The sequence below is a fragment of the Chaetura pelagica genome, unplaced genomic scaffold (genome assembly GCF_000747805.2).
Source record: "Chaetura pelagica isolate M959 unplaced genomic scaffold, ChaPel_1.0 scaffold94, whole genome shotgun sequence".
Taxonomy (NCBI): Eukaryota; Metazoa; Chordata; class Aves; order Apodiformes; family Apodidae; genus Chaetura; species Chaetura pelagica.
In genome coordinates this window covers 321,990-346,197 of record NW_009952881.1, presented here as the reverse complement: position 1 = coordinate 346,197, position 24,208 = coordinate 321,990, and the positions used below count along the sequence as shown (strand labels likewise).

The window sequence follows — 24,208 nt, the reverse complement described above, 5'->3', positions numbered from 1 at the left end:
GAAAGAGGGAGACAACTGGAAAATTTCAGCAGATGCTGCACAAAATCCTGACACTGAATCCTAAGAGAAACTTACCACATCATCCCAGCTGCCTTTTCAGGAGCTTTTCCTGGGGTATTATGGCTAAAACATTAATTCCTCCAAGCCTGCCCACTCCTACCGCATGAGGTACATATCTTGATTAATGCATTAAAACTATCCACGTGGCTAGATTCTGACCTCAGGCAAGCAATAATGCCACCAAGTACTTCTGACTTCACACCATCGTAAATGAGAGCAGAAGCATGTTCTGTAGATCAGTTACACTCTGCCCATTTCCTGCTGGAAATGAACAGTTGGGTTTCTTCCTCTGCAAGCTCAGCTTTTGGCAATGGACCCTCAGTTAGAAGACTCAATGACGGGCCTTCATCTGAACCCACTGGCAGTTGGTGGTTTATTACTTGCTAACACGAAAAGCACACCTCAGCCACACCTTCTACACATACAGCATTTCCTCTGACTGCATGAAGGAATTATTTTTTTCTGCACCAACCTGATGCATGAAACTGCCTCCACAACTACCATTCCAGACAGCAAGGATCTGAGAAGTGGCTTCTGTTCTCTCACTCCAACAAAAAAAAATCTAGCTAATGCTGCTGTGATAACAGTCAAGTGTAGCAGTCATTAATCTGGATAAAGTGATTTTTCACATAAATTGCCTTCTCTCTCCTTAAAGCTTCAGGGCCAAAAAGAAAATACATCACTGAAACAAATGGCTGCTAGAACAAATGAGCAGACTGAAATGTAGAAGAGAGCAAGGAGAGCTAAGGAAGGGCATTCAGAAAGGAATTGAGCACAGAGCTGCTTACAAAAAAGATACTCTGAAGAAAAAATGAGTGCAGTTATTACCCTTCCACTTCACATATTCTTTCCATAGTTCCAAAAAGTGGTCGGTTTCCTCTTTGCTTTCCATATATACTCTGGAAGCAACTCGAAGCAACTGAGCTCAAACACAAACTCTACTTCATGAAAACGTGCTTAATTTATGCAGGTTATTTTTAAGACACTCAGTTTAGGCATAAAATACTTGTCTGTTCAGAAGTCCCAAAGCCTCTGCACTCATCTAGGAATGTAGATGCAAGATTTCTCTCTTAGAGAAATACAAATGCTAAATTGTAGTCAAGAACAATATTTGAAATCAGATGAAACTTCAAGTTAGAAAATGCCTCCTGAACTGCATCTCTTGGCTTTCTTATCCAACAAAGCAAATGCTTTAAAACTAAACATATTAACCTGCCCCCATGGAAAGATATATTCCCTAGTTGAGGCTGAAAAAGCCAGGTTTTCAATCCTCAGCATTCACTTAAAGCATTTAAAAAATGCTATGCAAACACATAGGTCCAAACATATTAAAGACCACGTGCTCCAAGCCTTCCATTGATTTCTCTACTCCTCACAGAGCACAGGTTAGAGATTCCTTAGTCAGCAAAAGGTAAAGTACTGTAGTTGTGTTAGCTCAGGTATCAGTCTCAGGTCGTATTTTTGAGCTCAAAGGTCTTAGCAAGGAAAACACAGATATGGAGCTGTTGGAGAAAGTCCAGAGGAGAGTCATGAAGATGATCCAAGGGCTGGAGCAGCTCTCCTATGAAGACAAGATGAGAAAGTTGGGGTTGTTCAGCCTGGAGAAGAGAAGACTCTGGGGAGACCTTATAGCAGCCTTCCAACCTGAAGGGGCCTAAAGGCAAGCTAGGGAGGGGCTTTTCACAAGGGCCTGTAGTGATAGAACAAGGGGTAGTGGCTTTAAACTGGAAGAGGGGAGATTTAGGTTAGACATTAGGAAGAAATTATCTACTAGGAGAATGGTGAGACACTGGCACAGGTTGCCCAGGGAAGCTGTGGATGCCCTATTGCTTGAAGTGTTCAAGACAAGGCTGGATGGGGCTTTGAGCAACCTGGTCTAGTGGAAGGTGTCCCTGACCATGCAGGGAGGTTGGAACTACATTATCTTTAAGGTCCCTTTGAACCCAAACCATTCTATGATTCTATGTAGAGGCTGCTGACCAGGAGTCACAGCAGCTCAAAAAGGAGACATGTGGCTTGATATTAAGCAAATAAACTCAGTAGGAGCCATGCTTTGTGATGGTGGTGGCAGTGCAAGCGGGTGGCTGAAGAAGAAGTGGCAGCAGCATAAGAGGTGGGAAATGAGAAGGCCTCAGGATGGGTCTGGAAACTGGGTTATGTAAGTAGGAGGGAGGGAAGCACATGAGGAAACAGCAATCGGGGCCAGTGGAGGGGGGAGAAGAAGAGCAAGGAGAGAGGGAAGTAGAAACAGTGAGGCTTACCTAAAAAAAACATCAAGGACCACTAGCCTAGAAGGTAAAGCCTTGGCCTGGGACTCAGGAGATGGAAATTTTATTATTTGCTCTGCTGTGCACATGCTGGATTACCTTGATTGGGGCATTTCCATGTTTTGTACCTCTGTTTCTGTGACATTTATCCTCTTTTTAAAGTGTTCTGAGGTAAAAAAAAGAATTAGTTACCCTAATTTATCTACTCAGAATTAAGGGAGGAGAGAAGAGAAGCATCTCCCCATTCTTTAAAAGATGCCATGTTTCCTTGTCTGCAGAAAAGCACTATGCCCTGATATGAATCCCTTTTCTTTTGTATTCTAAAGCAGATAATTATTATGGAAAATTATTAAGCATTCACACAGTTAAAATGACAGAGCATCTTCATGACTGATTGGCAGCTCTTCTGCTGCCCTAATTTAGGTACCACGTGTTTTCATGTGTTAGAATTAGCAGAACCAAAACAAAAGCTAAATTTTTTTGACAATTGCAGCAAAAAACTGAAATCATGTCAGAATACAAAAAATCTCCCAATTCTTGGCCCCATTTCTAAATATAAAAAAAGGTTAAAATGCAGAGTCTTATAGCAAAGGGTTCACATACACTGAAAACATGACAATGACCAGGAGTACTGGAATCATACTGAAATGAAATTCTACAGTTTCCACTGATAAAGTCTTGATCCTAAACCCTGCAGACAGAACTCCCCTCAAGATTGCATTGTATCTGAATAACAAGGTGGTCCATAGGCAAAGCGACCTGGAAATAGATGAAAAAGATGATAATTGAGAGGAACTGGACTTAAACTTGGCTCCCACCCAACCCACAAAGGCTTATCTGAAAATGAATTGAAATCTGACATGTCACAAAGTAAAAATACCTCAGGAAGTTTTGCAAAATAAACATCACCTCTGAATTTTATCATCTCCACATTCACCTTTTATTCAGGCATAATCACTTTGTTTTTCCTGTTTTTAATCAAGATGAAAAATGTATTCTCCCAGTACTCTAAATTTATGCTTCCTCACGCTCCCACAAGGTAACATGTGGTTCATCCAGGTCATGATTCAAACACAGAGGCCATTTTCATTGCTGAGTATCTTCAGTCACATACTCTCTTTCCATGTTCTGCAGGGGCATTAATGAGTAAAAACTGCCTCTGCATTAATAACAGGTGAATGCAAAGACAACTCATGGATGAATCTGAAGGAGATGCACAAAGAGCTACAGAATGTGCTTTACTTCAGCCCCTTCAGCCCCTGAGTATGTTACAAAACAGCAGTTTCTCCTAATTAACTTCAGAGGCACATACAATCAACACCTACCTTTCCAGTTACTTTTTTGGGACATTTATCCAACAGAAGGCCATTTCCATACAACTGAAGCATTTTAATTCACTACCAAATAATCCTTTCTAACATGAAGCAAAACATCTGAGACCAACATTTATCAGGAATTAAAAATAGCACAAAACACAGAAGAGAACAAAGCATGTATTACCTTTTTTTTTTGCACAGAAATCAAGATATTGATACATCAAAAGTAGAAATGTCCAACTATTTTTGCATCAGCCAGAGTTTTCAGCTAATTGAGTGTAAGCTTCACTTTTCTATTGTACATGTTTTTAAGTGCAGTCAAAACCTCACAGGATTCTCTACCACAGACTGCATCACTTCTCACACTTTAGGAAGCAAGGCATGTTTTCCTAGTCAGCATTTTTGCTGCTTCTTTCCTTTTCAGATTTTTCAGCTGCTCTCAACTATAAACTAGTAGTAAATACCACAAGGACAACACAAATACTGATGAAAAATTCTAGAGCCTTTTTAAAGAAAATATCTAACTAAAAGAAACAGAACAAGACTGGCCACTGCTAAGAGAACACGGGATTTTTTGGTAAAAATATAACATCGCAATTCTTGTTAATCTGTCATCATCTTGATTTCTAATACAGGGGGAAAGGAAGGGGAAGTCTCAAAACTACCTAAGTCTCATTTAAATCAGATCCAGGGTTCATAGAATTTAATGGAATAAATACCAAGTATTAAGCACTGGACTAGGTCACAGGCCTGATCTAAAGATTTCTGACACAAAGGTGAGGACAGATGTTGTTGTTTCAACTGAAGAGAACTGGAAATTTCAAAGTGTACTATAAATGAGAAAGAAAACGAACTGCAGGTCAATAATTCATATTAATAAACAATGGGAGAGGGGGAACAATAAAATCCAAGAGATAGAATATCTTAGCCCTCATCTCACTCCCACCATACTGGCAAGCTGGAATGCTGCAGTCCCTGTGTGGTTAATTCCATCTCTAGGACCTGTATCACAAAAGTGTCTTCTTCCTCTGCCCTCCTTTTCCTCTACGTGTCAGCTGATTACATCAGACTCTCTACTGCCATTCATTTAAATATTTTTTCCATGGTAACCTTTCCTATACATTAAAAAACTGACCTCCTTTGTCTGTTTTCCAACCCCATCTTTAAGTCTTATGACTCAAAAAGTGTCATATGAAACAAAATCAAATCATATTCTTCCCCTCCCACTCAATATCCCTGTGTTCAGCCATGTAGCAGAGCAAAATCTCCTGTCACTCATGCAAAAGTGACCTTCATGGCAGTTACAGATGGCAAGGACTAGCCAGTCACCAACAGGACTGCCAACATGCAGATAGGGGAGGGAAGCCAGTGACATGCAAGAACTGGTGACTGGTGGCAAACAGGAAGAAAACAAGGACTGAGTTTTCCTTTCAAATGAACACACTTCAAAAACAGGGTCCATCCTTCAGCTAATAAGCGTCAAGTCACTCAGGAATGCTACACAAAATTAAGTAACATCAGTGACCGCCAAGTGCCCTAACAAACCCTCCAAGAGACAAGAATCTTGCGATACAACAAACACATCTTCCCACCAATATTCTTTAAAATGGAACAGGAGTGTCTTTCACAGTTGTATATGGAGGCTGCATGAGTAACAACAGCAGATCTCCTAGGACTTCAAACAACAAAAGTACACACAGCAGCTTCCTTCCACCCCTCCACCCAAAAGCCTGGAAGCTCTTTGGACTGAAGGTCAACTGGTCACAACTTGTTCTACAGCAAAGCTGTGGTATTAAGTTCACCTTTCCTCTCATGAATGTCAGCTCACTGACAGTTTGCTCATTTTTGGAAAATGCAAGAGGAGAGCACCTACACAGACATGTGCTTACTTTGTTCTTATGTTACATATACACATATTATAAACCTTGCCAGTTTATCTGCATCTGATTGTGAACTCAGAATGCTTACTAAAGGGCTTACTTTGTTTAGCATTGAAGACCTGCCCAAAGAAGTCTGTCTTTACAGCCCTGCAGAAGCACTGGCATAGAACCTGGCTCTGCATTTTGCCTTGCAGAGACTGACCTTCTCCATTAGGACATCAACAGGCAACAGTCACTAAGCTCTGGACACCAGCAACGAGGAAGGTTCCTTCACTTGATTAGGAGCTCTCTGACTCCCTTCCTTACCCTAGAAAGCCCAAACTGATTTTGTACAATGTTTTATTCTGCAAACAAAGCATGCCAACATACCAAATCGTGCATTCATTCAGAAATGGATGAGCAACAACTTATTTTTCACATTCAACCATCTGCAATGAATTATTCACTCTTCATACTACAGCAGCACCTTGACATACTGACTGACGACAAACCATTTCTTACACCAAACTCTCAAGACAAGTCATTATTTCCTAAACTTTTCAATCTAATAGGCAAGACAAAGGAGAGAAAACACAGTCCTCCCCCTTTTAAAGATGAAGAACAGATGCAGACATAAAGAACAAGATCAGGAGCAGGAACAAACCAAAGTACTCCATTCTTTCTTCATCACTCCGTATCACTCTTTGTGTTTCCAAAAGTGCTCACGTCACAGATGTGAAAAAGTGAAGAGAATTTCAAATAACCAAGTCACATTTATTTGTTACATAATTTGGTGAATTCCTCTGAAATGAACTGTAGCAACAGCAGACACAGTCAAAATATGCTCAGCACAGTATATTATAAGGCACACATACTGGCTCTGATTCATCAAGAAATATAATTATTTAGAGCATATGATTACTGAAACAAGATAACACATTTATTTGTACACAGATTTTGGAGGAAAACAAAGGTAGAAACCTCAGAACTGTCAAAAACAGCACAACAAACTGTTCAGTACATATAATGGAGAGACTGTGGTATCTAGAAAATGGCATTGAGGAGAGTCGAAGAACAGCACCTTAGATAAGTAAAAAGTACAAGAGGTCACATCCTGAACAGTATATTGCCATGAAGAACCACAACCAACACATGAATTTAAAAAACACTTTAAAATAGAAGTCTCAATTCTACACTTTTTCCAGAAGATCCATTTGATTATTCTTACAGATTCTTTCAGTATCTGTTATACAGTTGCTTTATCAGCTTCATATTCAGTTAAGGTTTCTCATCCACTGACTAGAAAAATAAAATGCCTTTGAAAATTAGGCCATGGACTATAACTGCTGTAAAACCAAGGAGGAAAACCCCTCACAGCCCATATTACCATCTTAGTTCCTTTCCCCTCATGTGTAAGCTGATATATCATTAGAAAGTTTTCCTGTTGTATTTCGTAAGAGCCCTTCTCTGAATATTCTGTAATTCAGTAAGGCTTCTCCCCTGGTAAACCTGCTTTAAAAATTAAACCACTTTTTAGGAACAGTAGGTCTCATTAAAAGGTGCATTTAGCACACAGTAGTATTCTCTATATTTAAAACTTTAAATACCACAGCAAATGTAACTATCGTGGGTGGTAAACATCCAGTTTAATGTCATCCACTGTATTTGTGTGAAAAACAGTTTTATAAGTACCTTCCAAAATTCTGCTCAATATAGGCAGCTAATATTATCTGAAGATAATTCAGACTTTTTCATTTCTCCTACCAAAAAAAATGTTAGGCCTATGTTCTCTGCCAAGCACTCACCTGGAAAAAGTACTGTGGGCATGCTCTGAACAGTAACTCAGCTGGGCTGCAAAGCAGATGCAAGAACTAAGCTGAAATTATCAGGAGCATTCTGGTCTGCCTTTTACGCTTGAGAACTTGTAAAAACTTCCTGTTTAGATTTTAATTCAAAGGCAGCTGGAAACATAGGAGCTGTATCATATCCAGCTGTCCTCAACTGCTATGACTGACTTATGTCCTTTGACAAGAACTATTCTGTTGTTTCCAAGAGGTCTTAGGAGTTTTTCTTCCCAAAGCAGTAGCTTCAGAAACTTTGGGTATATAGCTAGTTCAGAAGGGCCTTATTTTCCCCTTTTGCCAGTCTTCTAAATTACTTTTTTTTTTTTTTTAAACCCTGAGTTTTGACAAGAACTATTCTGTTGTTTCCAAGAGGTCTTAGGAGTTTTTCTTCCCAAAGCAGTAGCTTCAGAAACTTTGGGTATATAGCTAGTTCAGAAGGGCCTTATTTTCCCCTTTTGCCAGTCTTCTAAATTACTTTTTTTTTTTTTAATCCTGAGCTTCTGTTTAAAATGTGTGTATGCATCTATTTATGTTCACTGGCATTTTACTGTGATGCAGTTTGGATTTTCTCAGTTGCTGGGAGCTCACAACTCCAGCAGAAGCTGGCAGGTGCAATATATACTCATCATGACATAAAGATACAGCAATAGACCAGAGGGGGCCATGTGTCTCCATCTTCTCAGATAATTTTCTTAGACTGAATTCATACACTAATGCTAAGTGATTAAGTAGTTGGCTTCTTCCTCAAAGGCTTCTCAGAAGAACAAGTCATTGTTTGTTCCATAGTATTGCATCAAGGCAATATGTTTGTAATTCTATCTGTGGATATCAAAGTCAGTTCCTGTGAAAAGGACCCATGAAACAAGTTTTTAAATATTATAGTTTTCTATGAATACTCGTTCCTTCTAGTCTTAGAAAAATCTTCTTTTGCACTTTCCAAGCAGCGTGTAAAACATGGACAATCCTCTTGTAGCACTTCTAAGCTACACAGTCCCAAGCTGTCCATCCACATCCATGACACTGTAATTTCAGGAGTGCTGAGTCTAATGTGGGGCTTGACAAAGAGCCATGGAGTGTCCTGCGCCACATCCGATTAAGATCTGTTTTGTGTAACCAAGAGCTTTGACTGGCTTTGGGACATGAACATTTGCTTCTGTGCCATCACCACACATCCCATGCTCGTTCCATCCCCAAGAGAAGCATTGGCCACCTAAAAGAGAGGATACAAAATGTAAAATAAAGACCACAGAAGCACAACAGCTTTGATTAGTTTTGGGGAATAAATTTGTCATCTTCTAAATAAGTTCTAAGAATTTCTGCTAATGTGGGGAAAAAAATTCTGATTCTTTTCAACAGGTAAAGAAAACAGAATTATCAACATGAGAGATTAAAATAATGAAGACATTTGAAAATCACTTAGTAAATACACAGTTCAGCATTTATACAGAGCACACAGAAATCTCTCCACATTTTAAGGTCCTTCCCAAAATTATGTGGAATCCCTGTCTTTCAAGTTACCCCTAGAGTAAACAAAATTATCCCAAAGTAAGCCCAGTGAGTTCAGTTGGTCATGGCATGATCTGTAGGACTGAGGAAAACACAGTCACAGAGCAGCCACATTACATTTCGTTTCTACTTTCAAGTTCACATACCATCTTTGTCCTTTAAATATAAATCTCCAACAGCTTGCCTTATGCTTAATTAGCCTACCTCTTCTGCTTGCTTTGATATAATTCCACTGCTTTTATTTTCCTTATTTTCCCTAATTTTTATTTACTTTGGTTAACATCTACTCTTTTTTATCCCAAGTCATGATCCATGTATTACTATTACCCCACAGTACTCTTTCATGAAGCATAGTATGACAATTTTATTCCATAAATGGTTGGCATAATAAACAATACACCCAAACCCCCTCTTACTCTAAACTACATGAGCTATTTCTTCCCTATTGTCTTTTCTTTATTTGGCTGTCACAGACTGGTACCTGTGAATTTATGTCATTATATTACAGGTTTCTTTATGATTATGTTTCTGATGCCACTGTTATTTTTGAAAAGCAGCAGGTATTAACAGCATGAAGTACCACTCTGCAGTCCAAATAGTGAGAAGAAAATCGCCAAAATTAAAAAAAAAAACCACAATCCAAATCATAATTGCAATATCATCTTACTTTTCAAAATTCAGAAAGTTTATTGGAAAGCTAACAGAACCATCTTTCTCTCCTCCAAATGCAGTAACATTTTACTGTTGTCTGATTTCTGCACATATTAGCATGTCCCCTTCTGTAACCAAGTGTAAACATCATGAAAGTCAGATGTAATTCAACAATTACCTTTAATTTTCTTGATAATCAATAGAAGACAACAAAAAGCCACTAGAACACCACAGTAGGCCAGGTACATCTCAACTATTACAGCATTTCTGTTCTTTTCATCTTACAAGGCATCAGATTTTCTGATGACCATACATGCGCGATACTAGCAGCGCAACCTATACCACAAAAACACATCCATGTACTGCAGAAATGTGACAAAAAGTAAATGTGCAACATATTCCATTTCAACACCAATAGATCAGAACATCTAAGAGGTTAGTTAGAATTGTTTTTTGTAACATTCCAGGTAAAAATATTTATGTAAATATTAACGAGGAGGAAAAAGACGATCACAAATTGAGTCTAAAGACACATGACAGAACAAGTATTCAGGGGAATAAAATCAAAGAAAGAAAAACACCTGCAACTAAGAAAAAGCATTATTTTGCACAGTTACTACATGGAACCTGCAGAATAAGCCTACTTTGAGTGTGAAAACTTCCAAGTTTAAAGAAAAGGGAATATAACACGCTCTTACCATAGTAATATGTTTGTCTGAACCTTTTTCTGACTAGTCTACTAGCAATTAGTACAAGAATTTGTATGTTTGTATGGAGACTTACTACATTGGACTAAATGATTATTTTTTTTAACCTGCCTTAACAGGACAAGGAAACCACAATTTTTTTAGTTACCTTGAATTACAAACTCTTCAATGGAACATTAATAACATAATAGATATTTAAAGGAACAACCCAGTAGGATATTAACCACTCAATTTTATAACAGACACACAGTTAAGCATCTTTTGGAAAAAATAAAAAATCACAGAAAAATTTACAAACTAGGAAACCACTAGAGGAGAATATCTCCCCTAAAATAAGTATCACTGAGTTTTTTCCAGCCTTTACATCTCCAAGGCCAACAAACAGTTCTTTCTACATGACTATAGTGTGCTCCAAGGTTACTGAAATAGGCCAAGAGTGAAAACTGGAAAAAGAAAAAGAGCAACTAAGATTTCTGAATGGTCTTATACAAAAGGCCTTATACATATATGAAGAACCGGGCAGAAATCTGAAGAGATAAAAGGGCAGCTGACAGATACAGAATGGCAGGCCACAATCATGGCATCACCACCAAGTCAGAAGTCAGGAAAGCTAAATGGCAGGGACTTATTGTTGTGAAAATACTACATCATATCTTCCTGCAGAATAATTAGAGAAAGGTTTGTACATTAAAAAAAAATAATAAATAAAGCCAGATGCTAGATTTGTGTCAGAGAAAATAGGATTTCTAGAAAACAGAGTCCATTTTTATTTTTTTTCTAATATCCTATTAACAAAACCTGGAGGAGGGCTGGGCAAAATGATGGTGGCAGCACTGGCCAGCAGGGAACAAATAGCTACATGAATTACTGGCACAGAAGTTGAAGTCAATAAAGATTGAAGATAATGAGGCACCTATTAAAAAAAATGACATAGAAGGAATAGCTGCCAAGTTAAGGAAGACTTTCATTAAGGTGAACTAATGGCTAGCCTCTGGACAAAGGGTACCACTTCATTTCAATTCTCTTCTCTTCCCCCACATTACCCCTCCTCATTTACTTCTTAATTTTTTTTCCTTTCTTTTTTATTCTCTTCACAGTTTATTGCTGATAAAAGCCTTAACACAGCCCCAGCAGCTTTACCTTACATGCTTTCTTGATATAATTCGATTTTTAAGCCTGTGTCAGACCTTCCCAGGATAAAAGACCATGAGAATGATATGCATTAATAAAGCTACAAATTGCTACCTAAATTTAAAACAAACACTGTAGCATGTTCCCAAACCAAATGATTTGTGTTTGGTGAGGTGAGGAGGGTAAGTTGCTCCATGTCACTGGTTAAATGGAACAGCATAATGCATCACATTCATGTTTTCCCTTTAAAATACAAATACTTAAAGTACAAATTAAACCCCAAAATTCACGTGGCAATGCAGCATAATCCCAAGGGAATTTCACTTGAGTTCACAGTCACACTAATGAAAGTCTAGAGCAAGACTAAGCATGCATTTTTCCCCAGACATTAAACATACAAAAAGTGGGGAGAAAAAAACACTTTAACAAATCCATCTGTGTTGGTCACACAAAACAATAAGGGCCACTGCCTCTTTCTATTTGCAATAATTATCTAGGCTTTTTTCAAGTTAACTATAGTGACAACTGCAATCCACAGGTTGATTAAACTGGAGAAAAGTACTTCTAGGTGAAATAAAACTACAACATATTGGACAGATTACAGGATTCTGGGCAAAGAAAAGGATTTAGAGTCACTCCAAATTGCTGAGTACTATGCTTTTCAAGTGAGAAGAATCAGTGTTAGCAAATAAAATACTCTGTGTGAGATTCACTGCTCTGAACTTCAGAGTCACCTAAAAATCAAGCAAGGTAGCTATAGATTATTATCCTCTAGTTTTCCATAAGAGCCAAGTCATCTACATCTCTCCAGCAGCCAATTAATCTTAACCAAACACTGGTATAAAAATCAAACCTATCTCACTCTGGTGACTATAAAGGGAGACCAAGTGACTGTCTTAGCCTAAGCATATGAGTTTTAAACAGTAGAAAACAGATTATGATAAATCATATCTTCATGATTGGCCTGAAGGTAAAGAAAGAAAAACTGGAAACGAGGAAGATAAAAACATCACTGCAGTCTAGTTTCAGGCTAAAACAGCCTGCTTCTAAACTAGCTTGTGCCCCGGAGACTTATCACTGAAATCTTTAAAAACTTGTCTGTTTTCTGCTTCTCTCCCACTGTTCCAACCACAGAAACAGAAGCTGACTTTAAAGACTATATTAAAGGATATTAAAGCCAAGCTATTAATCAGGCAGCTTCACATATTAAGGATTTGTTAAAATGTTTTAGTACAGCTTTACTGTATAAGCTCTGTGCTTTTAGCAATACCCCACAATACATGAAATTATTTTTTCTTCACCTTAAACTAATGCTACTCTACAGATGGTTATAGATAAAGTTACAGCAGGCAGCAGATCAGCAAGTCAAATTGCTTTAAACAATATCAGGACTGGACCGTGAACAAAATTCAGGTGTTTGTCATCCCCTCAACTATTTTAAAGCATTCAAAACCTCACAAGGAACAATATAACACTGCACAGGATTAGAGATTTAGATCATACTTCTCCCAAAAAGTTCTAAAATACAAGTGAATAAGTCTTCCTGTTTTCAGGACATTAGGCAGTCCAGGGTGTCATGTAAAGTAAAAGGAAAGAAACATCCCTCTAAACTTACGTATTTTTGTTAGCAACAATTCTGTCATTAGTACAGAAGATTTGCAATGTTAGAATATAAGAAACAGGGTTGACACCAATTGTTTTCTGCAGAAAAAACATGGAAATGTATTAGTAACTAAAAGCAATGTCAGCATTCTGCAAAATCTTATTAAAGGCAAAGTTTGATAAACTATCAGATGACATAATCCCATGGCACCTCCAAAAGGAGAAAACAACTGAGAGATTCATATAGTGCTGCTTTTATTATGGACCTGCATTTACACCCACATTTTCAAGGCGCTGCAGTCGTACACTCCAGGCAGCCCATCCAACAGCTGCTGGAATTGTTCAGGACCACAACCTTGGAAATGCACATTTGACTTTATAGTGACTAAAATGGATAAAAATCACAGGCACTTCAGTGCTAACACAATATGCAGATAGGAAACAACATACATTTTTTGTATTAAATATAAAGTTGTGGTGCCAAAGACATGCTGATTTTGAAATTAGCCTCCAGTCAACAATCTGTCCTCACTCCACCTTCACATCATTAGTAGCTCTCCCCAGGCAGCAGACCTAGACCACTCAATTCCACCTCCAGTGGTTTTACACAAGTGAAAAATCTGATTACTTCAGGTCATGTGCCTGTGATTCACCCCAGTACCTACCTGGGTGCTCTAAACTAGTATCTTAAGTGAATTTTTTAATATTTTTTTTTAACAGCAAAAGCCTGTCTTAGTATTTGGACCTTTTCTCTGTTTGTATTATGTAATACAGCAGGGACTTTAAACTGTTTCATGCTCTCAAGGCCAACTGTTAAAATATCCAATTACAATATACAACCAAATATTGAAAAGAATAAGAAAATCCACTTGCATATACAAGATGCCTACTATGGCTTAGGGAGCCACAGTGGTACGTGGAGTTAGGTAAAACAGAGCAATAGGGCTTTGAAATTCATTACATTTTGGGAAGTCTAATTTCTAGTTTCTCCTTCAATATCAGTATCTATCCCATGAATGGCAAACAGAAGAGCATCCTCATTTTCTGTCCTCGTTTCCACAGAATACAAAATGAGAAGGGGAAAGAATCATGTTTATGATAAAATAATTTCTAAGTGCACAGTAAAAGACAATGTAGCACATCTGGCACAGCCTCAGAACTGTTTATGGGGAGGGAGTCCAACACACAGCAATGCAGAGAAGCAGGGAAAGATACAGTAAGAATGGCACTTACCAAAAAAACAACATTGGCAGTTTCATGCAAACATGCTGTGCATTTTCCTATGTGCTGTTTTAACCATCAGGCAAGTTACCTGAGCCCGTTCACTAGAGATAGGGCTACCTTGCTAATATATAGTGACACTAGAAATTTTGTTTGGATCTCCCAGGACACTTCAAAGCAGGAGCTGAATGGCTCACCACACAAATTAATATGCATCTATTTAAAATAGTCATGTTACATCAAACAAGCCATGCTTTAGCTTACCATTCAAGCTAGTTTATGACAGATTTTCCTTCTCCAGTTATGCATTGCCATTTTGAAGACAAAAGCACAAGAAACTAACAAAACTATATTCTAGGATTTAAAAACAACCTATTTGCAATAACAGATTTCTTAGGCTGCTGCACCTTTATCATTTCTGTGACAAAACTGAAATCCTGTAAGATGGAGATGTTTGATTTGCCATGTGTATGTAGCAAGGAGAAATCTATTGTAAGTAATAACTGTTCACATTCCTGTTTTCTCAGGAAAACACAAATGGTACTTATGACTAAAGCTTAGGGGTGCTGCACAGGGTTTTCCTTTTGTTTTTACTCAAACATGTCAATTCCTTCCCAACAGGAAAGCATCTCCAACTCAACACAGAACAAAACCTGGGCTCACGAATTTGTGCAAGACTGAATGTATCTGGTCCACTGACAATACATGAGGATTATATCATACATGAAGCAGCTGCAGTGCAGAGAAGATTAAGCATCAAAGATGCTTTTTTTTACAGCTGTAGAAGACAAGAAAATCTTTAAATTTTGCTCTCTTGAGTACACAACCAAAACAGCTGACAGAAATTAGTTAACAGAGATACTTGTCTTTTGAGGTTCTGAATGTGGCACTCGAATCTCTCCATCAGAGTATCAGGCATGGCAGAGAGTGACACTCACTTAGAACTTATATCCCTGCCTCTCAAAATGGCAGGCATTAGATGTGTCACAGTGTTTTAACTTTGTATGACCAGAACTAGACAATCGTGATCTCATCACAGAGACTGCAGATTCATGACCCTCTGTATGATGTGAAACAGAACATACAGAAAATACCTTATACTAAGTGTTTAGTAAGAGGTCGTTCATGCAAAACAGCATGGATTAAGTATGTCAAAGCATACCTAGAACAGTGCAAGTCATTTCAAGTGTCCTGTGGGACTGTATGGTGCCATGGCTGTTTGCACCCATCTATTCTGGGTATAAAGCATTACCATTTCAAATTTACATACACTTTAAACTGTTGTAAATTATTATACAAAGAAAAGGGTGGGGACAGTTGCAGTTCATTCAGACCTAGAACATTACATCCAAGACCTAGAATTGAAGGCCATCTTCAGCACAGGCCTAGGAAAAGTTATAGATGATAAAAAGGTCAGAGATGAATGCAGAAGCAAGAATCTGACCAACTCCTCAAACTACATTACAGTCCTACATGTAGCTTTCAAAGCATTAAGCAACTCATAGGGCAGGAGAAGCTACACAGACAGCAAGATGAACAGCAGCATACAGGTGAAATGGTGCTTCCCCTACTTTGTTGGCTGAAGTAAGAGAACCCGCTGAGCTTTCGGGAACTCTGTCCTCAAGAAAGAGAAGTGAGGTTGGAAAAGAATATTTTGGAAATGCTTTGGTGCTTAACATGTTTTATACAGCAAAACTTTGTATCATATATCGGTCTATTTACAAGTACACAGTTTTAAGGTGATCAAGCAAACCAGGCTATATATGGCTGTCGGTCCTTGGCAGCTTATAAAAAATACTTATAATACAACAAAAAGTAGAAAATAATTCCATATGGTCACATTTACCTACAATTTCTTCTTATCTGACTGCTATTCTCGTCCCCTGGAGGGCTGTTTGCACTGAACACAAGGAAGCATTCTGTTCTGGGGATTGTTTCTGAAGGTGTCCTTTTCTACAGAACACAATTCTTTAACTCAGAACCAAGAAGTGCAATGTGTAAACCTTCAATATGGACATCTTCTGTAAAATAGCTTTGTGTTTTAATGGGCTTTAGTTTGGACTTTTCCCCTTGATTTTCCCATATGAATTGCAAGGCTGCATTTTAGTCAAGTTTCAAGACACATATGAATGTGCATTACTGTTGTGTGAAGTCTAAAAAAACTGCTTGTTGATATTAAACAAGTGAGGACTTTTTTCCCCATGCTTCAGAAGTAGAGTCATACAAGTCCAGAAGTCATAAGCTAAAGTGTTAGAAATACAAAGAGAAAAGTCAAGGAAGAAAGTGGTCACCAAGTTTTGAACTAGTAGATTTTCCCACAGCTACGCAAATGTTGCCTTCAGAACAAAAGTAGTTGCAACTCAGCAGTGACATTATTAGGATGCCTTACTTTTCAAAGTTACAAGTTGTAATCTTAGCGTAACACAATGGCTCAGATGGTGGCTCCACTGCAAGTGTCACAGTGCAGTTTTAACTGTGACAGCCCTGTAGTGCATGTGTACCCATGAGAACTTGAAAATACCTAGCTTGATATAAGCTATAGCCGAGCTATAGTTGGAGTGAGTTCAGGATGAACTAACCTTCCTTTCTGGGCAAGATTTGCAGATTACATTTCCTCTGTGCTGCAACTGTTGTACTCGAGTTCACCTACTTGTATCTGGTTCAAGTGTGCCTATACCACACTGTACTGTAGTGCAAGCGCACATCTAATAAAACTATGGGTCGTGTGCCTTGTCTGTCTGTCTCAGTTTTTGTGCCTATTGTTACAGGGATCCTAACAGCCACCATTGTCTTGGGGTCTGGATGGGGTAACTCAAGATTTACTCAGATACAGCAGTGGTTGGGTCATTTGAGCACCTAGAAGAAGAGCAGAAAGTAAATGGCTCAGTAACAACCCCATGATAACATTACTGCCACTTAAAACCATCATTCCTCTATCTTATATAACATAGTTCTGCCAACTAAAGGCATCCCTTTCAAGGAAGAAAACAGACAGCTGACAGACCTGTGAGAAAAGATGAAAACAAGCAAAAATTAAAAAAATCTCACAAGATCCAGACTTCAAACACAGACCTTAAAGAAATTTACTTCAAGCGTGTGCACCTAAGGCAAGTCAATTTGCTCAAAGGGGCAGATGAAACACTATGTTTTTACCCGAGGTTGGCTGTGCAGGGCTGGGCTTGTGTTAACTTTCAATTGCAAGAAAACCAGTAGCTGTATATTTAAGAAAACACTTAAAAAATAAAAATAATACCATTATAAACTGCACCCTCAGTCCCATCTACATGACTAAGCCATTTCTCTGATTTCAGAAAGGTTTTTTCAGGGTCATACTGTAAAGCAGAACCCAAGTGTTCTAGCTCTTCCCATTTCTTAAGGGCTAGGAAAAAATCAGAAATTTTGGCCATATCAACCTGTAAAAAACTTAGGTAAAGCAATGAGCCAAATAATGTTTATCAGAGGGGAGAGACAAATTTTCTTTCCTTTCTCAGGTAACCAACAGCCAGGAAGACAAGGATCTTAAGAATAAACACCAATATTTTTAGCTGTATTTTTAAAGCAATACTTTATATTTTAGTAAGCATTCTGGGAAAAAAAATAAAATAAGCAAACAGTCAATATTGGGTATAAAGAACTAGTGGGAGAATAGGCTTTGTCAGGCATAATTAAAAACTAAGCATCATACCATAAGAATTAATAACAGTCAGGAAGTGAATCAAAGAAGACAGCTTCAAAAACAGAAGTGCCCAGAGGGCAGGATTGGGTCTGTTTCTCCAAACATCAGTTCAAAATCAGACATGACTGTTGAGTGAAGTCTGGAGGAATTGCTTGTTGATATTAAGCAAAGGAAGAGTTCTGCCATCAATATCTGTTAAAAGCAAAGATTAGCTAGATTAGAAAAAGACAGGTTTTGACATACTTTTCTGGTGCAGAACAGGGATTCTGAGCAAGATGTAAAGTACAGCTTACTAACTTTTACCTTTTAACATCTGTATGGAAAACTTGCACTCTTTTACTTTTATTTGCTAAACTATTTAATTTTGAACCCATAATTCTTGGTTTTTAAAAAGAGTTGCTGAGTTTCAATACAGAGCTGGCAAAACCCAAGCATTTCAAGCAACACAATGGGGCTAAAGAGACCCTAGCCCTGAAGTGGAATGGAGTACATACAGGTGTGCAAACACACCTTTTACAAACTCAGGAAGTTTAGTCACCCTGCTGCAGCACAGCTTCTCCAGATTTCTTCCTTCAGCCTCCTCTGTAGGTCAGAAGCTCATACACTTAACTCTTTACACCACTCCTGCCTAATTTTCCCTAGAAATGAGCAAGACTGGGAAAGAAACAAAGGTAGAATTTGGGATGACACTGAGTTGTTCTGATTAGGAAAGACAAACAACACTTCTGTTGCAGAGGGTTCAAGATACATTTTGGGGACACAGCACCACTTTGCCACCATCAATGTAAGATGCACCTAGATCCTGAACTGGGAACAGCTCCCTAAGTAGTGGGAATGTATCAAGTCAGTCTTTGGAAGAAGGCAAGCACAGAAGAGAGTCCTGAGATTAAAACCTCCTGTGGTTAGTACTGAAGAGATGTTTTCTGAAAGATTCTGATCTAGTACATTTTTCTGGACCCTGAAATAACAGCTATAGTGAAAACAGCACTCATGCATCAGGTGCAGGACTCCGATGTTGGAAAGTAAAATCTGTCTTTGGCACAGTGACAGGAAGAACAGCTGATGGGCAGAGGGATCCAGAGGCACCATGCCAGCTCCAGAAGGTCAGCGGACCAGAATGGACAATGCAAGCTGGGTCCCCGAGATGCCATTTGGCACTATCCCATCTGATCCTCTGCATAACCTCAGGGTGAAGAGAAAACTAGCTGGAATCAAGACAGCAATATCTGGCACTGTTTAGGAAGGATGGTATCTACCAGAGACTTGATATAACAAAGAATTCTTCAGAACTAAAAAAAAAAACCCAACAAAACACAAAAACCCCCAAACAAACAAAAAAACCAAAACACAAAAAAAACCCACAGCACAAAAAAAACCCAGAAAAAAACCCCACAAAACCAAAAACAACTATGCAACTCTATCTCTGAAAGAGTATTTGACCTAATTAAGAATTCAAGAGTTTTGTTCTCCTTGCTTTGGAGGAAGACACACTGGAAATATGGGGTGTCCTTCATCCACTGGCCTCACTGTTTTTTCCTGTGTCCATGCAGAAAGCCAGTTTCTTCCACCTTACAGTTGACACTAGGCTAACCACAGAGGAGAAGCTGCTATTGAAAGTAAGCTAGACAGAAAAGAATAAATTAGAATTTAAGGCCACATTTCACACAATTATAAATATTTATCCTTACTCCTGAAGAAAAAGCAATAGCACAAATAGTTTTTACGTTATGTATAATACTACTGAGAAAATAGTGTAGAAGACTAAAACCAAAGCAACCAAACTTCTGGTGAAATGGCAAGCTTCAGTTTGCAGGGAAAAAAATCAATACATGATACACACACATGTTCACAGGACCATCTATACAATATTCAAACAAATCTCTCTAACCTGCAATATGAATATGAGAAAAGCTGAATTCATGCTTTAAGCTGCTAGAAAACAGAACAACCAAATATGAAGACAAGGAAGTTAGACAATGTTGAGATGTCTCCTTAAATAACCTTAAAATTGTTTTTCTCTGACTTTACTTCTAAGGTTTTGCGATAACTTAAAGCCTGCTGAGTACCCATAATGAAAATATTTCTTGTATAGTACAGCCAAGAGATCTGAACTCTTCAAGATCACATAATAACAAAACTGTATCTATCCATGGGTGAACCAAAATGCCATTCTCTTGGCTCTGGAGGATTCTTAAGTCTACCCAGAAACAGGAGAAGCAAGAATAAGAATTTTAAGTGTCCAATCAGCTTTGCAGAAGTGACTCATGTTCCCAAATCACTCAAACACCTAAAAATACTATCTTTCCCCAAATTAGAGCCTTTTCTAATTTGCGATTATCAGCATTTTCAAGCTCTCTGTGTAACAGATACAGAAAGGTTAAAAATAAAGACCACAATCTTCATTTAAAAATACTACAAATGATAAAAGAACCAATCAGGTCAATGTACTTTAGGATGACTACAACTACCTATTGCCTTTATCAATTTGTGGTCCAAGAAAAGAGAGTAAAAACAATTACGACACAACTGGCAATACTACACCTAACATTTGTGTTTGTAAAATATTTGTATGCACATATACACACGTGCAGACGTGTCTTCTACAGAAAATATTTAATTATGGATCTTTCATAGGAAAATGGAGGAGACATGTACCTAGTATCTGTATAGGTAGATGTATGAAGCAGCCACCAGCTTGCCTGTTGCCAGAGTTATGTCCAAATTGTAAAAAACTGTTTTCAACAGTGAGGTGACAACTTCAAAACTGAGAGACATGCTGCCCATTTGACTCTGCTTCATTATGCACAGGCATCTCACTCCAACACCCTTTACAGCCAGTAACACTCACCTCAGGCCTGGCTGTCTTTTGCAGACCTCTGTTTAACAGATTTCATGCTTTCAGACCTTGCATTAGTAACGACACACAACACAACTGCTTTTTCTGCACACATCCCTTGCAGATGACCACTATTGATTTGGAGTACCTCAGCTTCTGGAAGTGGGATTCAATTTGCCCAAGCCCAAACATTCATGGTGCATCTACTTACATGTATGCACTTATGCACACATGTATCCATCCTTCACCTAGGCACCTAACTCATTTCATATCCAAGAGACAAAAAAGCACCTTAAGAATGGAGTTCATCTCATCCAAAGCAAATACCTGAAATAAAAAGGATTGTTATCACTTTTTCACAGACCTCTTCCTCTCTACTGTCAGAAATCTGACTAGCTCAGATACAGTTTAAAGTTAAACCAAACAAATCTTGTTGTAGCTTCCCAGCCCAAGCTGCTTTACAAACTTGTTGTCAGGAAGACACTGAGCCTTCTGAAAAACCAGATCATTTCAAAGGCAAAATCAGATGCCCATTGAGATTTCAAGTGCCCCCAAAATCTAGAAACAATTTTGAGAGTACAGATCGAAACTGACCTTCAAAATGTAATGTATCCACAGACAATGCAAAATGTTGTCCAGTTAACAATATCTTCTATGGCATGATGATCAGCACTGCACTAGGTTTATACTTGAACTGCATCTTTGTTATCTAGTTGGTTCAAATATACCATATAGGACAGGAAAAGAAGTCTTGATTCAAAGGTGGGTAAGTTGTGTCTGATTAAATATAAAGGGGACTTCTCACGTTTATTCAGCTGATGGATTAAGTTTGTTCCAAATTTCTGCATAAACATGCCTATTACTATGGAGAAACAACATTACACTTCAGTAATTTCTTAGGAAATAGGAATTATTTTTATGTCTTACTACTAGTCCTTTGTTGTTTATAACTGTCTTTAAATCACTGTGTTGAAATACGGTTCCATGAATTTCAGCAGCTCTTTCAATACCTTCTCTCCTAGCCAATGTGTCTTGCTGAAAGGTTGCTGATGAACTGTTTACTTTCCAGCATTAAAGGTTATCCTTTCCAGAAATTTCTTAGGAGATTGTTCTAATTAATGAGTCTATAGTTCCCACACAATTTTATTCTTTTTTTAATTTGGGGGGGAAGGGTGTTCTTTGGTTGGGGTTTTTTGTTTGTTTTAGAAATCTCCCTGAGCTCTTGCAGGCAGAAGTATTTCTTGCTCTCTCTGCAAGACATGCTTTTTGGATGCTTTTGTTACTGATAACTTTTTAGGCTCTTCAGAGAACACTGAAACAATTATGACATTGTATTCATTACAAAGCATAATTCTGCTTTTGAAGGTTTCATTCGACTAACATGTTACTGACCACAGCTTTTCACCCACGAGGCAATGTAAGCCAAGTTCAGCCTCATGTCAGCATGCACTGGCTAGACCCAAATCCTCAGGAGGTACAAAAATTACTTAGGTGACAGTGTGGTTAGGTAACCAGCTCTCCTTCAGGTTGACTACATGGATGGATTCAAAGCTGCTTCTCCAACTGGTTACCAGCAAAGGCCTTAACAGGATTTAAGCAGTGAAGGCAAGCCTTGGTGATGGGAATGGCAAGGGGACCAATTGCTTCTCCTTGAAATGAGAAAAGAAACCATGAGGAAAAAAAGTTTGATTGTAGTTCAGAGCAAAAACCTGAGTCCTGACAAATTCCTTCATTTCCAGCTATCAGTTTCCATTACTAATGTCTTGCTCCTCTGTCCTGGTTTAAACATTAAAGCTGAATCCCAAAAACTAGAGGCCAGAATTGCTCTCTATTCCCCCCCCCCTCCACCCTCCCAAGGGAAGATAGAAGGGGAATAAGGAAGAGAGACCTACACTTCAGAAATTGAAACTAGAAACAAATTTTACTGTAACACAAGGGAAAAGGGTAAAACGTGGGGGAAGAACAGGTAAGTATCTATATACAAAACAGATCTTGATGATGGCAGGGATATGGGAAAGGCAGGACTGCTCCAGAGGAGAGCTCCACGGCTCCTCACAGCCCCTGATGCAGTTGGATTCTGGAGCGAGCATGTGGGAAGCCAAAGGAACCAGCAGCAGCCCCAGCAGTGAAAGGAGCAGGAAGGGAGAAGGGATCGGCTTCCAGCTCTCCTGGCTTTTATAGATTGTGACAGAAAGTGGCACCCTCCCAAGGGAAGATAGAAGGGGAATAAGGAAGAGAGACCTACACTTCAGAAATTGAAACTAGAAACAAATTTTACTGTAACACAAGGGAAAAGGGTAAAACGTGGGGGAAGAACAGGTAAGTATCTATATACAAAACAGATCTTGATGATGGCAGGGATATGGGAAAGGCAGGACTGCTCCAGAGGAGAGCTCCACGGCTCCTCACAGCCCCTGATGCAGTTGGATTCTGGAGCGAGCATGTGGGAAGCCAAAGGAACCAGCAGCAGCCCCAGCAGTGAAAGGAGCAGGAAGGGAGAAGGGATCGGCTTCCAGCTCTCCTGGCTTTTATAGATTGTGACAGAAAGTGGTGGGAATACTGACCCTTCCAGTCTTTTAGGGACCTAAGGACCCTCTCTCTCTATAGGTGTCACACACCGTGCCAGGTTCTCCCAAGCAATAACATCCTCTTAGCTCTGAACTTTCTCATTACAGAATGGAGAATTGCCCTGCACAAAGCAAAAATATAATCCTCCTTCCCTGCTGAAAAATGGCAGAAACCACAAGAAGCAGCAACCAGCAGGGGACTAAATCTCTGGGTGCTGCCTGCATTACCTCTCAAAAGCTACTCACCAACTCTGCTGTTTCTACATTTTCCCACCTTACCTTGACTATTTCAGCTTGTTATATTGTTATCTCTTTAGGCCAGGGAACTTCTTTCACTGCTTCCTCTACCACATGGTCTGACGTCACTTTGAGTCCATGGATGTTGTATGGTGAAAATAAATAATGAAAATACTCTTAGCATATCTGTTTTATTTAAACTTCCATGGGATTAGATTTACGTTGCTCTGTACATCTGGAAATTAATAAAAAGTGAATAAAAACCCTGCAGTGAAGGCATTATTGGGTCCTGGAATCTTGGCTCATCTGTATATTTAGAACATACTTGAAAAATGAACATTGAAATTTAACATGAGACATCATATACTTACTCAACTGTCCTTTACATGAAATAAACCTGTCCTACTTTATTCAGTCATAAAAAGAACTCAAGGAAGGGATTGTGAAGGTAAAGACAACTTCTTACAGGCTTGCTTTGCAGAGTGTTTCCACAGGAAAGTGCTCCTCACTGTGTTTGTTTCCCCATCTACTGACCAGGGACATTTCTCTATACCAGCAAAGATTATAAAAGTCTGCAGTTTATAGCAGTAATTCATACCAAATCCTTATATTAATGGCCATATGGGAAAGAGAAAATAATATAATACATTGTGAAAGTAGAATTCAGTTAAGTAAGTCCAGTAGAGAAGACCTGTTAAAAGCCATTTGAGAGTCTCTGTTGAGACAAA

At 38.6% G+C, this 24,208-nt stretch overlaps 1 protein-coding gene across 1 annotated transcript in view; it reads right to left on the bottom strand.

Moving 5' to 3' along the window:
* Positions 1 to 8,389: 8,389 nt before the first annotated feature.
* The window catches only part of SERGEF (secretion regulating guanine nucleotide exchange factor), a 151,111-nt gene continuing 135,292 nt past the window's right edge, over positions 8,390 to 24,208 (bottom strand). Inside the window, exon 11 of the mRNA XM_009995405.1 lies at positions 8,390 to 8,556. Coding sequence (XP_009993707.1) covers positions 8,390 to 8,556 — 167 coding nt within the window. The remainder of the gene's footprint in view (positions 8,557 to 24,208) is intronic.